The sequence below is a fragment of the Balaenoptera musculus genome, chromosome 9, assembly GCF_009873245.2.
Source record: "Balaenoptera musculus isolate JJ_BM4_2016_0621 chromosome 9, mBalMus1.pri.v3, whole genome shotgun sequence".
In the NCBI taxonomy this organism is placed as follows: Eukaryota; Metazoa; Chordata; class Mammalia; order Artiodactyla; family Balaenopteridae; genus Balaenoptera; species Balaenoptera musculus.
In genome coordinates, this window is record NC_045793.1 from 77,734,253 (window position 1) to 77,747,682 (window position 13,430).

The 13,430-nt window shown below is 36.6% G+C and overlaps 2 protein-coding genes across 9 annotated transcripts in view; one reads left to right on the forward strand and one right to left on the reverse strand.

Moving 5' to 3' along the window:
• The window catches only part of ABCB4 (ATP binding cassette subfamily B member 4), a 93,793-nt gene extending 83,836 nt beyond the window's left edge, over positions 1-9,957 (forward strand). For 5 of the 6 annotated variants that reach the window (XM_036863801.1, XM_036863800.1, XM_036863803.1 and 2 more), the window contains 2 exons: positions 1,517-1,663; positions 9,704-9,957. In XM_036863801.1, coding sequence (XP_036719696.1) covers positions 1,517-1,663; positions 9,704-9,907 — 351 coding nt within the window. In that variant the 3' untranslated portion in view covers positions 9,908-9,957. The remainder of the gene's footprint in view (positions 1-1,516; positions 1,664-9,703) is intronic. The other variant, XM_036863802.1, reaches the window with a different exon arrangement.
• The window catches only part of CROT (carnitine O-octanoyltransferase), a 104,749-nt gene that overhangs the window by 26,142 nt on the left and 65,177 nt on the right, over positions 1-13,430 (reverse strand). The window contains exon 18 of one of the 3 annotated variants that reach the window (XM_036863811.1): positions 9,843-9,928. The exons of the other annotated variants lie outside the window; for them this stretch is intronic. Within the exon in view, the coding sequence (XP_036719706.1) occupies positions 9,865-9,928 (64 nt within the window). The 3' untranslated portion in view covers positions 9,843-9,864. Of the gene's footprint in view, positions 1-9,842; positions 9,929-13,430 lie in introns of those variants that run through there. 3 annotated transcript variants of the gene reach the window in all.

The window sequence follows — 13,430 nt, forward strand, 5'->3', positions numbered from 1 at the left end:
GTATAGTGATATCTTACTGTGGTTTTAATTTGCATTTCCTAATGGCAGAGGACGTTGAACATTTTTTATATAGTTATTTGCCATCTATATTTCCTCTTTGGTGAAATGTCTTTTCATGTCTTTTGCCCATTTTCTAATTGGATTATTTTTTACTGTTGAGTTTTGACAGATTTTTATATATTCATGTTAGTAGTCCTGTGTTGAAAATGTAGTTTGCAAATATTTTCTCCCAGTTTGTAGCTTATTTTTTCATCCTTTTAACAGGGTCTTTTTCAGAGCTTCGGTTTTTAATTTTGATGAGGTCCAATTCATTTTTTCCTTTTACAGACTGTGCTTTTGATGGCAAGTCTGAGAACTCTTTGCCTAGCCCTTGGTCCTGAAGATTTTTCTCCACTGTTTATTTTCTAAATTTATGGTTTTACATTTTACTTTTAATTTCACACTCCATTTTGAGTTAATTTTGGTATAACATTGTTTTTCTTTAGTGTTTTATTTCTTTGGAGAGGACCTGTACTCTCCAATTTCCATGGTCCCCAACACTCCCTATTTATTACCTCATTATAGCAGCTATGACTATAGCCAAATTGCAGTGAAATCAATATGGATTTGAAAAGTAAGAGTTCAGTGAAACAATTTTCACAGTGACTAGTAACTTGATCTTATTTTGAGTGCTGTGTATGTATTTTTTTCTCTTGATTATATATATTCCTTAAGTGTAAGAACAGAGATTCATTTTTATACTTCCCACAGTTCTGGCATAATAGGTAGCTGGTAAATATTTAAGTGAATGAATGAGTTTAAAAAAGAATAAACTAGGCTCCATGTGGGTCATGTGAATATTTCAAATTAAAAATGTTATACCTTAGGGCTTCCCTGGTGGCGCAGTGGTTGAGAATCTGCCTGCTAATGCAGGGGACATGGGTTCAAGCCCTGGTCTGGGGAGATCCCACATGCCGCGGAGCAACTAGGTCCGTGAGCCACAATTACTGAGCCTGCGCGTCTGGAGCCTGTGCTCCGCAACAAGAGAGGCCGCGATAGTGAGAGGCCCGCGCACCGCGATGAGGAATGGCCCCCGCTTCCCGCAGCTAGAGGAAGCCCTCGCACAGAAACGAAGACCCAACACAGCCAAAAATATAATAAAAATAAATAAATAATAATTTTTAAAAAATAAATAAAAATGTTATACCTTAAACATTAACATGTAACCTTTTTAGGACTCCAATGATAGCAGATCAACTGACATTTTGATAATGGTAGGAACTGGAGAATTAGTTGCAGCATACCATTGAAAACTAAGGTCATTAATTTTCTAGTTTGATTTTGAAAATGAATGTCCTGTTAAAAAACAAATTAAAGGGACAACTTGGTAGTCATTACAGAAACTTTTTAGTGATTCTAAGTAATTTTTTCTTATAATTAGAACTATCAAGTGTTAAGAAGTAAAAGTTTATTCAGTATGTCATTAGAATTTTTCTGAGCTAGAACTTTATTAACTTTATTAATGGCTAACTTGCAGAAATATGAAACAAGAGTGGGAGATAAGGGGACTCAGCTTTCAGGAGGTCAAAAACAGAGGATTGCTATTGCCCGAGCCCTCATCCGACACCCCCAAATCCTACTGTTGGATGAAGCTACGTCAGCTCTGGATACTGAAAGTGAAAAGGTATGGCCTCCTACCTCATGTCCCATTTAATTTATAAAATAGAACTTCTTTGTGCAGTCAACCATGAAAAAAACAGATAAACACACAAACAGCTCATGCAGCTCAATATCCAGGGGAAAAAAAAAAAACCCAATCAGGAAATGGGCAGGGCTTCCCTGGTGGCGCAGTGGTTGAGAATCTCCCTGCCAATGCAGGGGACACGGGTTCGAGCCCTGGTCTGGGAAGATCCCACATGCCGCAGAGCAACTAGGCCCATGAGCCACAACTACTGAGCCTGCGCGTCTGGAGCCTGTGCTCCGCAACAAGAGAGGCCACGATAGTGAGAGGCCCGCGCACCGCGATGAAGAGTGACCCTCACTTGCCACAACTAGAGAAAGCCCTCGCACAGAAATGAAGACCCAACACAGCCAAAAATTAATTAATTAATTAAAAAAAAAAGAAATGGGCAGAAGACCTAAATAGTTATTTCTCCAAAGAAAACATACAGATGGCCAACAAGCACATGAAAAGATGCTCCACATCACTAATTAATGGAGAAATGCAAATCAAAACTACAGTGAGGTACCACCTCACATTGGTCAGAATGGCCATCATCAAGAAGTCGACAGGGACTTCCCTGGTGGCACAGTGGTTAAGAATCCACCTGCCAATGCAGGGGACACAAGTTTGATCCCTGGTCCTGGAAGATCCCACATGCTGCAGAGCAACTGAGCCCGTGTGCCACAACTACTGAAGCCTGCGCACCTAAAGCCCATGCTCTGCAACAATAGAAGCCACTGCAATGAGAAGCCCGTGTACCACAAGGAAGAGTAGCCCCTGCTTGCCACAACTAGAGAAAGCCTGCATGCAGCAACAAAGACCCAACACAGCCATCCATACATAAATAAATAAATTAAATAAATAAAATTTTATTTATTTAAAAAAAAGTCTACAAATAACAAATACTGGAGAGGGTGTGGAGAAAAGAGAACTCTCCTACACTGTTGGTGAGAATGTAAATTGGTACAACCATTATGGAGAACAGTATGCAGGTTCCTTAAAAAACTAAAATTAGAACTACCATATGACCCAGCAATCCCACTCCTGGGCATATATCTGGAGAAAAACATGCTCTGAAAGTATACATGCACCCCAATGTTCATTGCAGCACTGTTTACAATAGCCAGGATATGGAAGCAACCTAAATGTCCATTAACAGATGAATGGATAAGGAAGATGTGGTACATATATACAATGGAATGCTACTCAGCCATAAAAAAGAACAAAATAATGCCATTTGCAGCAATATGGATGGACCTAGAGATTATTATACTAAGTGAAGTTAAGTCAGAGAAAGACAAATACCATTATGATATCACTCAAATGTGGAATCTAATTTAAAACTGATACAAAGGAACTTATTCACAAAACAGAAATAGACTCACAGACATAGAAAACAAACTTATGGTTGCCAAAGGGGAAAGGAGGGGAGGGATAAATTAGTCTGGTTTAAAAGTGTACATACTACTATATAAAACAGATAACCAACAAGGACCTGCTGTATAGCACAGGCAACTATACTCAATATTCTGTAATAACCTATATGAGAAAAGATTTCAAAAAGAATAGATACATGTATATGTATAACTGAATTACTCTGCTGTACACCTGAAACTAACACACCACTGTAAATCAAATATTTCAATAAAATTTTTAAAAATAGGCAAGCACAGAAAAAGTAAACAAATGTAGATAGCAGTTATTTTGAGGTAGAATATTTTTTTGAGTCCCTTCCAGCATTTTCCATATTTTCAAAAATGACCACATATTACTTGTATAAACAAAAAAAGTAATGTTATTTTTTGCACTTTTCATTTGCTTCAGCACATTAATAATGGAAAAACTGGGAAATAAAATACTCAAAAGTGAAGTAGTTAAGTTTAAATCATTTTGTGACTAGTGTGAGAATCCATTTTTCTTATAAAGAACATAACTATATGCAAGATGGATTATGTAGCTACCCACCACCAGTCCCTCCCATCAGGAAACTTGCACAAGCCTCTTAGATAGCCTCATCCACCAGAGGGCAGACAGCAGAAGCAAGAAGAACTACAATCCTGCAGCCTGTGGAACAAAAACCACATTCACAAAAAGATAGACCAGATGAAAAGGCAGAGGGCTATATACCAGATGAAGGAACAAGATAAAACCCCAGAAAAACAACTAAATGAAGTGGAGATAGGCAACCTTCCAGAAAAAAGAATTCAGAATAATGATAGTGAAGATGATCCAGGACCTCGGAAAAAGAATGGAGGCAAAGATCGAGAAGATGCAAGAAATGTTTAACAAAACTAGAAGAATTAAAGAACAAACAAACAGATGAACAATACAATAACTGAAATGAAAACTACACTAGAAGGAATCAATAGCAGAATAACTGAGGCAGAAGAATGGATAAGTGACCTGGAAGACAGAATGGTGGAATTCACTGCTGCGGAACAGACTAAAGAAAAAAGAATGAAAAGAAATGAAGACAGCCTAAGAGACCTCTGGAACAACATTAAACACAACAACATTCGCATTATAGGGGTCCCAGAAGGAGAAGAAAGAGAGAAAGGAGCAGAGAAAATATTTGAAGAGATTATAGTTGAAAACTTCCCCAACATGGGAAAGGAAATAGCCACCCAAGTCCAGGAAGTGCAGAGAGTCCCAGACAGGATAAACCCAAGTAGAAACACACCAAGACACATAGTAATCAAATTGGCAAAAATTAAAGACAAAGAAAAATTATTGAAAGCAGCAAGGGAAAAATGTCAAATAACATACAAGGGAACTCCCATAAGGTTAACAGCTGATTTCTCAGCAGAAACTCTACAAGCCAGAAGGGAGTGGCATGATATACTTAAAGTGATGAAAGGGAACAACCTACAACCAAGATTACTCTACCCAGCAAGGATCTCATTCAGATTTGATGGAGAAATCAAAAGCTTTACAGACAAGCAAAAGCTAAGAGAATTCAGCACCACCAAACCAGCTCTACAACAAATGCTAAAGGAACTTCTCTAAGTGGGAAACACAAGAGAAGAAAAGGACCTACAAAAACAAACCCAAAACAATTAAGAAAATGGTCATAGGAACATACATATCAATAATTATCTTAAATGTGAATGGATTAAATGCTCCAACCAAAAGACACAGGCTTGCTGAATGGATACAAAAACAAGACCCATCTATATGCTGTCTACAAGAGACCCACTTCAGACCTAGGGACACATACAGAGTGAAAGTAAGGGGATGGAAAAAGATATTCCATGCAAATGGAAATCAAAAGAAAGCTGGAGTAGCTATACTCATATCAGATAAAATAGACTTTAAAATAAAGAATGTTACAAGAGACAAGGAAGGGCATTACATAATGATCAAGGGATCAATCCAAGAAGAAGATATAACTATTATAAATATATATGCACCCAACATAGGGGCACCTCAATACATAAGGCAACTGCTAACAGCTATAAAAAAGGAAATCGACAGTAACACAGTAATAGTGGGGGACTTTAACACCTCACTTACACCAATGGACAGATCATCCAAAATGAAAATAAGGAAACAGAAGCTTTAAATGACACAATAGACCAGATAGATTTAATTGATACTTATAGGACATTCCATCCAAAAACAGCAGACTACACTTTTTTCTCAAGTGTGCACAGAACATTCTCCAGGATAGATCACACCTTGGGTCACAAATCAAGCCTCAGTAAATTTAAGAAAATTGAAATATCAAACATCTTTTCTGACCACAACACTATGAGATTAGAAATGAATTACAACAGGGGAAAAAACGTAAAAAACACAAACACATGGAGGCTAAACAATATGTTACTAAATAACGAAGGGATCACTGAAGAAATCAAAGAGGAAATCAAAAAATACCTAGAGACAAATGACAGTGAAAACACAATGATCCAAAACCTATGGGATGCAGCAAAAGCAGTTCTAAGAGGGACGTTTATAGCTATACAAGCCTACCTCAAGAAACAAGAAAAATCTCAAGTAAACAATCCAACCTTACACCTAAAGGAACTAGAGAAAGAAGAATAAACAAAACCCAGAGTTAGCAGAAGGAAAGAAATCATAAAGATCAGAGCAGAAATAAATGAAATAGAAAAAAAGAAAACAATAGCAAAGATCAATAAAACTAAAAGCTGGTTCTTTGAGAAGATAAACAAAATTGATAAACCATTGGCCAGACTCATCAAGAAAAAGAGGGAGAGGACTCAAATCAATAGAATTAGAAATGAAAAAAGGAGAAGTTACAACAGACACCACAGAAATACAAAGCATCCTAAGAGACTACTACAAGCAACTCTGTGCCAATAAAATGGACAACCTGGAAGAAATGGACAAATTCTTAGAAAGGTATAACCTTCCAAGACTGAACCAGGAAGAAATAGAAAATATGAACAGACCAATCACAAGTAATGAAATTGAAACTGTGATTAAGACTCTTCCAACAAACAAAAGTCCAGGACCAGATGGCTTCACAAGTGAATTCTATCAAACATTTAGAGAAGAGCTAACACCCATCCTTCTCAAACTCTTCCAAAAAATTGCAGAGGAAGGAACACTCCCAAACTCATTCTACGAGGCCACCATCACCCCGATACCAAAACCAGACAAAGATACTACAAAAAAAGAAAATTACAGACCAATATCACTGATGAATACAGATGCAAAAATCCTCAACAAAATACTAGCAAACACACTCCAACAACACATTAAAAGGGTCATACACCATGATCAAGTGGGATTTATCCCAGGGATGCAAGGATTCTTCAATATATGCAAATCAATCAATGTGATACACCATACTAACAAACTGAAGAATAAAAACCATATGATCATCTCAATAGATGCAGAAAAGGCTTTTGAACAAAATTCAACACGCATTTATGATAAAAACTCTCCAGAAAGTGGGCATAGAGGGAACCTACCTCAACATAATAAAGGCCATATATGACAAACCCACAGCAAACATCATTCTCAATGGTGAAAAGCTGAAAGCATTTCCTCTAAGGTCAGGAACAAGACAAGGGTGTACACTCTCACCACTATTATTCAACATAGTTTTGGAAGTTTTGACCATGGCCATCAGAGAAAAAAAAGAAATAAAAGGAATACAAATTGGAAAAGAAGAAGTAAAACTGTCACTGTTTGCAGATGACATGATACTATACATAGAGAATCCTAAAAATGCCACCAGAAAACTCCTAGAGCTAATCAATGAATCTGGTAAAGTTGCAGGATACAAAATTAATGCACAGAAATCTCTTGCATTCCTATACATTAATGATGAAAAATCTGAAAGAGAAATTATGGAAACACTCCCATTTACCAATGCAAGAAAAAGAATAAAATACCTAGGAATAAACCTACCTAGGGAGACAAAAGACCTGTATGCAGAAAACTATAAGACACTGATGAAAGAAATTAAAGATGATACCAACAGGTGGAGAGATATACCATGTTCTTGGATTGGAAGAATCAATATTGTGAAAATGACTATACTACCCAAAGCAATCTACAGATTCAATGTAATCTCTATCAAATTACCAATGGCATTTTTTAAGGAACTAGAAGAAATCATCTTAAAATCTGTATGGAGACACAAAAGACCCCGAATAGCCAAAGCAGTCTTGAGGGAAAAAAAACGGAGCTGGAGGAATCAGACTCCCTGACTTCAGGCTATACTACAAAGCTACAGTAATCAAGACACTATGGTACAGGCACAGAAACAGAAACATAGATCAATGGAACAAGATAGAAAGCCCAGAGATAAACCCACGCACCTATGGTCAACTGATCTATGACAAAGGAGGCAAAGATATACAATGGAGAAAAGACAGTCTCTTCAATAAGTGGTGCTGGGAAAACTGGACAGCTACATGTAAAAGAATGAAATTAGAACACTCCCTAACACCATACACAAAAATAAACTCAAAATGGATTAAAGACCTAAATGTAAGACTGGACACTATAAAACTCTTAGAAGAAAACATAGGAAGAATACTCTTTGACATAAATCACAGCAAGTGTTTTTTGACCCACCTCCCAGGGTAATGGAAATAAAAACAAAAATAAACAGATGGGACCTAATGAAACTTCAAAGCTTTTGCACAGCAAAGGAAACCATAAACAAGACGAAAAGACAACCCTCCGAATGGGAGAAAATATTTGCAAATGAATCAACGGACAAAGGACTGATCTCCAAAATATATAAACAGCTCATGCAGCTCAATATTAAAGAAATAAACAACCCAATCCAAAAATGGGCAGAAGACCTAAATAGACATTTCTCCAAAGAAGACATACAGATGGCCAAGAAGCACATGAAAAGCTGCTCAACATCACTAATTATTAGAGAAGTGCAAATCAAAACTACAGTGAGGTATCACGTCACACCAGTTAGAATGGGCATCATCCAAAAATCTACAAACAGCAAATGCTGGAGAGGGTGTGGAGAAAAGGGAACTCTCTTGCACTGTTGGTGGGAATGTAGATTGATACAGCCCCTATGGAGAACAGTATGGAGGTTCCTTAAAAAACTAAAAATAGAATTACCATATGATCCAGCAATCCCACTACTGGGCATATACCCAGAGAAAACCATAATTCAAAAAGACACATGTACCCCAATATTCATTGCAGCACTATTTACAATAGCCAGGTCATGGAAGCAACCTAAATGCCCATCGACAGATGAATGGATAAAGAAGTTGTGGTACATATATACAATGGAATATTACTCAGCCATAAAAAGGAACGAAATTGAGTCATTTGTTGAAACGTGGACGGATCTAGAGACTGTCATACAGAGTGAAGTCAGAAAGAGAAAAACAAATATCATATATTAACGCATGTATGTGGAACCTAGAATAATGGTACAGATGAGCCAGTTTGCAGGGCAGAAGTTGAGACACAGATGTAGAGGACGGGCGTATGGACACCAAGGGGGGAAAACCGCGGTAGGGTGGGGATGGTGGTGGGATGAATTGGACGATTGGGATTGACATGTATACACTGATGTGTATAAAATTGATGCCTAACAATAACCTGCAGTATAAAAAAACAAACAAAACAACTAATACTAAACTTTCTTTGGGTTATTTGTATGGAAATATGTTAATATAAATGTTTCAGACATTACATGAAATTTCTAAAAATCTTACATGTTCTGCTATAATGTTATAAGTCATAATTCTAGTTATTACTTTAAAATGTATATCTCAGAAATAGCTAAATTTCCTTGTCTACTGCATTATTATGAACTTTCATCATATCTTTAACCGTGGTCATTTTTAAGTCTTTCGTCATTTACAGACAGTTCTGGGTGTACTCTGATGCTTTTGCAAGTATGTTCCTATAAAAGGGTTTCACCTTCAAGGAATTCATGGAAAAGACTGACAAGTACAGGTTTCTGGTAACTGACTATACTGCTGAAGTGAATGAATAAGCATTTTCAGAACTCTAATGGAAAACTGATGAACTCATAAAAGTGCTAACAAAAGATCAAGATGAAAAAAAAATTAATTACATGGGAGTGAGTGAACTGATGAGGATGATTATAATTTTTGTGACTTTGTTTGAATTAAAAAAAAAAATCCCACAAGGACTCAGAGGCAAAAAATATACAAATCAATTTTCACTGCAAAGTAAAGGAGCTGTTACAGTGGAGGATTACTGGACTGAATGTCAATATTATGACATAGTATGAGTGTGTTTCGTGTTTGGTAATTGCAATCATGGTTGCTTTTGTTGTGGTCATCCATGTACAATGCTTGGTGTCAGTCTATTTATCTCTTGTAAAAATAAAATACAGTGTGTGTGTGTGAAAAAAAAGATGGATTATGTAAAAACATGCATAAAGCTAAAGATTCAAAATGAGACAAGAAAGGTAATTTTCTTTTGTACAGATGGTAAAATATTTAGATTTCCTTTACAGTTAAAACTTATTTCTACAATTTTTAAGATAAGGCTTCTGTTCTGATTTATCAATAGATTGTCCAAGAAGCTCTGGACAAAGCCCGAGAAGGCCGTACCTGCATCGTGATCGCTCACCGCCTGTCCACCATTCAGAATGCAGACTTGATAGTGGTGATTGAGAACGGCAAAGTCAGGGAGCACGGCACGCACCAGCAGCTGCTAGCACAGAGAGGCATCTATTTCTCTATGGTCAATGTCCAGGCTGGGACACAGAACTGATGAACTCTTGTTATAGTGTATCTTAAAAATAAATACAAATCATTCTACAACTTTTTCTGATTTAGAGACTTCTTTTCTAAGTCATCATAAAATATAGGTATATCTTATTCCATATCAATTTAGAACATCCAATTTGGGGTTGGATATTACAGCATTTGAAATTTAGGAGTTAAAAGTAATACCTGGCTTGATGAAGTATGAAAACAGCCTAGCTCTGAGTTACCAAAAACATATGGAGAGAATATCACTCAACCATAAAAAGGAATGAAGTAACACCATTTGCAGCAACATGGATGGACCTAGACATTATCACACTAAATGAAATAAGTCAGAGAAAAATACCACATGATATCACTTATATGTGGAATCTAAAAAAGAAATATGATACAAATGAACTTATTTACAAAACAGAAAAAGACTCAGAAAACAAACTTATGGTTAGCAAAAGGGAAAGGGGGAGGGGTAAATTTGGAATTTAAGATCAACAGGTATGCACTACTATATATAAAAATAAACAGCAAGGATCTACTGTATAGCACAGGGAACAATATTCAATATCTTGAAATAACCTATAATGGAAAAGAACCTGAAAAAAAATGTATATATATATATATATATATAAAACGGAATCACTTTGCTGTACACCTGAAACACTATAAATCAACTATACTTGAATAAAAAAATTTAAAAATCATACGGAGAAAGTGAAGAGCAGAGTTTAGGTATATAAAATTGTAGAATTAAGATTCAATGCGATCCCTATCAAATTACCCATGACATTTTTCACAGAACTAAAATAATCCTAAAATTCATATGAAACCATAAAAGACACAGAATTGCCAAAGCAATCCTGAAGAAAAAGAACAACCCAGGAGGCATAACCCTCTCAGACTTCAGAGAGTACTACAAAGCTACAGTAATCAAAATAGCATGGTGGAACTTCCCTGGTGGGGCAGTGGTTAAGAATCCACCTGCCAATGCAGGGGACACGGGTTCAAGCCCTGGTCTGGGAAGATCCCACATGCCACAGAGCAACTAAGCCCGTGTGCCACAACTACTGAGCCTGCGCTCTAGAGCCCACAAGCCACAACTACTAAGCCCACGTGCCTGGAGCCCATGCTCCGCAACAAGAGAAGCCACCACAATGAGAAGCCCACGCACCGCAACTAAGAGTAGCCCCCACTTGCCGCAACTAGAGAAAGCCCACCTGCAGCAATGAAGACCCAACGCAGCCAAAAATAAAAATAAATTAATTAATTTTAAAAAGTACTTAAATGTAAAGGTTTAAAAAAAAAACAGCATGGTATTGGCACAAAAACAGACATATGGATCAATGAAACAGAATAGAGAGCCCAGAAATAAACCCACACGCCTATGGTCAATTAATCTTTGACAAAGGAGGCAAGAATATACAATGGGAAAAAGACAAGTCTCTTCAGCAAGTGATGCTGGGAAAGCTGAACAGCCACATGTAAATCAATGAAGCTAGAACAGACCTTCACACCATACACAAAAATAAACTCAAAATGGCCTAAAGACTTAAACATAAGACATGACACCATAAAACTCCTAGAAGAGATAATAGGCAAAACATTCTCTGACATAACTTGTACCAATGTTTTCTTAGGTCAGTCTCCCAAGGCAATAGAAATAAAAACAAAAATAAATGAATGGGACCCATTCAAACTTACAGGGTTTTTCACAGCAAAGGAAACTATAAACAAAATGAAAAGACAAGTTGCAGAATGGGAGAAAATATTTGCAAACAATGCGACTGACAACGGATTGATTTCCAAAATACACAAACAGCTCATACAACTCAACAACAAAAAAACCACCTAATCGAAAAATGGGCAGAAGACCTAAACAGACATTTCTCCAAAGAAGACATACAGATGGCTAACAGGTACATGAAAAGATGCTCAACGTCACTAATTATCAGAGAAATGCATTTCAAAAGGACCAATGAGGTATCACCTCACACTGGTCAGAATGGCCATCATTAAAAAGTCTACAAATAACAAATGCTGGAGAGGGTGTGGAGAAAAGGGAACCCTCTTACACTGTTGGTGGGAATGTAAATTGGTACAGCCATTATGGAGAACAGTATGGAGGATCCTCAGAAAACTAAAAATAGAGTTACCATATGATACAGCAATCTTGCTCCTGGGCATATATCCAGACAAAACTCTAATCCAAAGAGATACATGCACCCCTATGTTCATAGCAGCACTATTCACAATAACCAAGACATGCAAGCAACCTAAATGTCCATTGACAAATGGATAAAGAAGATGTGTAACAGATATACAACGGAATACTACTCAACCATAAAAAAGAACAAAATAATGCCATTTGCAGCAACATGGATGCAACTAGATTATCATACTGAGTGAAGTAAGTCAGAAAGACAAAAATACCATTATGTTATCATTTATATGTGGTATCTAAAATATGACACAAATGAACCTATCTATGAAAAAGAAACATAATCATGCACATAGAGAACAGACTGGTGGTTGCCAAGGCAGAGGGGGTTGGGGGAGGGATGGAGTGGGAGGTTGGGGTGGGCAGATGTGAGCTTTTATATACACAATGGATAAACAACAAGGTCCAACTACACAGCACAGAGAACTATATTCAATGTCATGTGATAAACCACAATGGAAAAAAATATATATAACTGAATCACTTTGCTGTACAGCAGAAATTAACATTGTAAATCAACTATACTTCAGTTAAAAATTAATTAAATAAACCTGTAGAATTAGACGAAGCCACAGACATAGGGAAAATTCTTATGGTCCTGATTCGTTGGGTAGATAATAGGGTAGTTTGGGAACAATTTTCCTTGTTACAAAGTTAAAATATATTGTTCAATAGTGTACTCTCTTCATTGGTAAATTTTCAAGTTATTCTATTAGAGAATTGAGGTTTTAAAAAAAGGAATGTATTCCCAGCTTTATCATCAAATTCCAAGAGAAAATGGAATTGTTCTTAGACAAGCTAACTGTAGGCACACACTTCTTCCATATAAAGCAAGAAAGAGGCATATTTTTTAAATGTTTAAAACACATTAATAAAAACTGTACATATTATCTCAGTGCAATTTGAAACATTTGAAAGAAACATAAATAAAATGCTGTTTCTATAGAACTGCATTACTTTTACAAATAATTTTATTTTCCCAGAAGACTGATCCACTTCAACAAGAAGGAATATGTTTAGTTGGAGACCAAAAAGGAATATTCTAGGCAACCCTTGTAAGTTAGCCACTCTGAAATGTTTTTTCCTTAATTTACTGCAGCAATAACCATTCTCACTGCTGTGACAGGTTGTTTAGGTCAGTAATCTATCCAAATCAGGTCTTCAATATGTAATAAATCATATATACCAAGGAATTTTTCAAATGTAACCATGTGTAGCAGTAGACTGAATTTCAGTTAACCAAGAGAGGAGTGGGGCAAAGGGTACGTTACCACAGTGACTCAAGGTGAGAATTCAACCTACTCTTATGTAATTA